Source organism: Arachis ipaensis, chromosome B08, assembly GCF_000816755.2.
Source record: "Arachis ipaensis cultivar K30076 chromosome B08, Araip1.1, whole genome shotgun sequence".
NCBI classification, from domain to species: Eukaryota; Viridiplantae; Streptophyta; class Magnoliopsida; order Fabales; family Fabaceae; genus Arachis; species Arachis ipaensis.
This window is the reverse complement of record NC_029792.2, coordinates 9,550,959-9,554,459: the sequence shown is the minus strand read 5'-3', so window position 1 is coordinate 9,554,459 and position 3,501 is coordinate 9,550,959. Positions and strand designations below refer to the sequence as shown.

Genomic DNA, 3,501 nt, shown 5'->3' with positions numbered 1-3,501 from the left:
ACTACTTTACACACTCTCTCTCTCTCTCCTATAAAATCAAAATCAAAGGCTTTCTCATACCCTCTTTGTTTCTCTCTCTCATTCTTCACCTTCCAAATTCCCAATTCTAAATCCAAAACGCAACCTTTTTCTCTCCTTCTTCAACCACTACTTCTTCTTCTTCACTTCGCTCCTTATCTTATCGCTGTAAGTTCTCAAATACCCTTCTCTTTTAATTCTTCTCCTTCTTCTTCTTCCTCTTCTTCTTCTCTATCGCTCTCTCGCGTTAGCAGCATGCAATTCAAAGTTTCTTTGTGATTTCTGCTTGATTTGTTTGCTTAGGTTGTTGAGTTCAGCTGCTGTTTATATTTCCAAAGAAAAAGGCCTCTTTTTTTTTGTCTAATGCTACTGAATTGATCCTTTGCTTTGGGGATTTCGGATTTTGGAACAATTTTGCAATAGATTGTGATACTTTGCGTCTTTTCCTGATATATGTTCAATCATCTTCTGTATTGGTTAAAGTTTGCAGAGATTTGCGTTCAAAGCTACGAACAAATTGTTTATACCTTTTCTTCTTTTCTTTCCTTCCCCGTTTGTTTGTTGATCCGCATTTTCTATTATTTTTAATTAACTTTCTGACCCGTTCTTGTTCAAACTCATGGAATTTCGGACCCTCTTTTCTTTATATATATAATTATTATTGCTTAAGCTTCAGATCAGTTTATTTGGCATTTGCCAAAATATCTCCTTTTTTTTTCTAGGTTGGCAAGAATTTGACTTTAACTCCTGAATTTTCTGCCATATAGTACATAGTAATTTAATTCTTTAATGTTTCCCTAAGAAAAATTTAGTGGTTAGAGTTTCTCTTATTAGTTTCTTCCTAGATATTTGATTTTATTATTTTAGTTAGGTGGTTAGGTGAGCAATGATTTCTGACACTCAAATTATGAAAATTATGTCTAGCTAACCAACCTCTTAGTATTTGCTCGGAAGGTTCTATTTTATTTTTTCTTATCCTTTATCTCTCTTAATGTAAGAGATTTAATCTGTTAGGTTATCTGTAATTTCTATCCCTTTTTCAAGAAAATTAGAAAATTAACCATATTGTTGTTACCCTCTTATTGCGTGCTGAAATAAGTTTTAACATAATCTTTGTATTAACTATTAAAAGTTAACAAAATTGGTTAGGTAAGGTCATGTTTTCCTTCACTGCACCTACCTAAACTGCTTTCGCCCTCTGTCACTTTATCCATTAGAAAACTAGCGGAGAGGTTACAGTTTGCATCATAAATACAAGTGGAGTTAACAGATGGATCTGTTAAATCAGATTTCATACTGATTATTTAGTGGCATAGTATGAATTCTATATAAATTTGTTGATTTGAGTGCAATATTATGTCCCCTCTTTTTTCTTTTTTGGGTCAATCTGTTTGATCTTATTAATTTTTATATATTTGCATTCCCTTTTCAGATTCAGGCACTGCTATAATACATTGTAGAAACGCAAAAAGAATGGATTTACATCAGTATTTTGAAGGGGGTATGCCCCAAATGGATTATTTTGAAGATAATTCATCTCTGGAAATGTGGAAATGTGCTAGTGATAGTGATGCCATTGCAGATTCAGATGGAAATGCCTCTGGTGGTGGCTTTGAATGCAACATCTGCCTCGAATGCGTGCAGGATCCGGTAGTCACTCTTTGTGGTCATCTCTACTGCTGGCCCTGCATTTACAAGTGGCTTAATTTCCGAAACATCTCTTCCGAAACCGGAGAGAAGAGGAAGCCACAATGTCCAGTATGCAAGTCGGAAATTTCTCAGTCCTCCCTTGTTCCCCTATACGGCCGTGGCCAAGCTAGCTCAGCCTCAGAAGACAAGGCTCACCAAGCCGGAGTTGTCATACCGCGGCGACCCCTTGGTCCAGGATCATCAAGTACTGCAAACGTTTCCCAACCTTCATCTCGAGTTTATCATTCCCATTATCCTGATCCTTCTCAACAATTCAACTCCATTCCAGGTAGTTACTCTTCGCCGCTAACAAACTCCTTTAACACCACATATGGAATCATTGGCGAAACAATATATGCAAGGGTATTTGGAAACCAGGTGACCAACATATACACATACCCCAATTCATACCATCTTGCTGGGAACAATAATCCAAGGATTAGAAGGTATCTAATGGAAGCTGATAGATCACTTAGCAGAATATGTTTCTTCCTCTTTTGTTGCACGGTTTTGTGTCTTCTCTTATTCTGATCACTATTGCATTCTTTTTTTTATCCAATACATTCCTGTATAGATTACAAGCCTTGTGAGGGTCCTGCCATATGTATCATAGGTTAGAGAAGTTGCATATTCAGCTATGAGATATGTGTAATTAGTATGTTACCGATCTCCCAGATATATATGAAATAGAAGTCTGCATTAATTTGCTGTTGCATTCAATTTTGGTTCTCAGCTTGTTGTATACTGAACTATGTCATATAGTTAAGAATTTATTATAAATCATATAGGAAAGTAATGTATATGGCTTGCGTATTTTACTTGTAATTCACTGATTCAGGATAAGATGGCTTTGCTTATGGTTAAGGGTAGGCACAGGATATCTTAATTAATGATTAAATAGTTGTGTTCTGTTACTAGTTAAATTAAAAATAACAAGTTGCCTACAGCATAAGTGTTTATAACGACATAGAAACTTGTTTTGGTTGCGTTTCTTTTTCTTGGTTCTGGTAGTGGTTCTCTTTTGTGATGATAAATTGAAAATAACTGTAAGACACATAAGAAGCAAAGGAAGAGTTCAATCAGCAACTAAAGCTATAATGATCTGAGTAGTAAGATTTTCTCCAAACGCAAATAATTTGCCTTACCAAACGTGTTTTTCACTTTTTCGCCCTTAAGATTTGAATGCTTGTCAAGAAAATGAAATTGAGAATAATCTTTGAATTAAAAGAAATCCACCTTCATGAGGTTTTTCAGAATTTAATTTTAATGGACTAGAATATGAAGTAATTGGAATTTTTTCATTTATAAAATAAAAAAAATTATTATTTCCCCTAACATAATTTTTGGACTTTTAAGTCCTCAAATACAATATTTTTTTTTTTGGCATTTAAGCAAGTTTGTCGGACTCCGGCGAATTCTATAAAAATTGGCAAGTTCGCCTAATCCCGGCGAACTCCCTTCTAAGTTTTTTTTTTAATTTATAATAAAAAAAAAATCCTTGAAGAAGCCATGATTGTTCTCCGTGTATTTTTGTGTATTTCTATATACTGTTTGTAGTTCTATATACTATTTGGAGATGATGATAATGAATTAAAAATACGGAATTGAAAAAAACTTAAAAGGGAGTTTGCCGGGAGTTAGGCGAACTTGTCAATTTTTATAGAGTTCGCGGAGATCTGGCGAACTTGCTTAAATGAAAAAAAAAAAAATCGTATTTGGGGAATTAAAGTCTAAAAATCATGTTGGGGAAATAATAATTTTTTTTATTTTATAAATAAAAGAATTCTGAAGTAA

The 3,501-nt window shown here is 34.1% G+C and overlaps 1 protein-coding gene across 2 annotated transcripts; it reads left to right on the top strand.

The window, feature by feature from the left end:
• On the top strand, nt 1-2,540 carry LOC107613696 (E3 ubiquitin-protein ligase RMA1H1). 2 transcript variants are annotated; one of them, XM_021108833.1, is made up of 3 exons: nt 1-186; nt 1,451-1,912; nt 1,997-2,540. In XM_021108833.1, the coding sequence occupies exons 2-3, from the start codon at nt 1,492-1,494 to the stop codon at nt 2,236-2,238; spliced, it is 663 nt and encodes a 220-aa protein (XP_020964492.1). In that variant the 5' UTR covers nt 1-186; nt 1,451-1,491; the 3' UTR covers nt 2,239-2,540. The 2 variants fall into 2 exon arrangements, with proteins under 2 accessions (XP_020964492.1, XP_016171292.1); XM_016315806.2 differs by having other exon boundaries at nt 1,451-2,540.

Excerpts from the sequence above, each read along its gene's own strand:
- LOC107613696 (XM_016315806.2), top strand. The coding sequence starts at position 1,492 with ATGGATTTACATCAGTATTTTGAAGGGGGTATGCCCCAAATGGATTAT.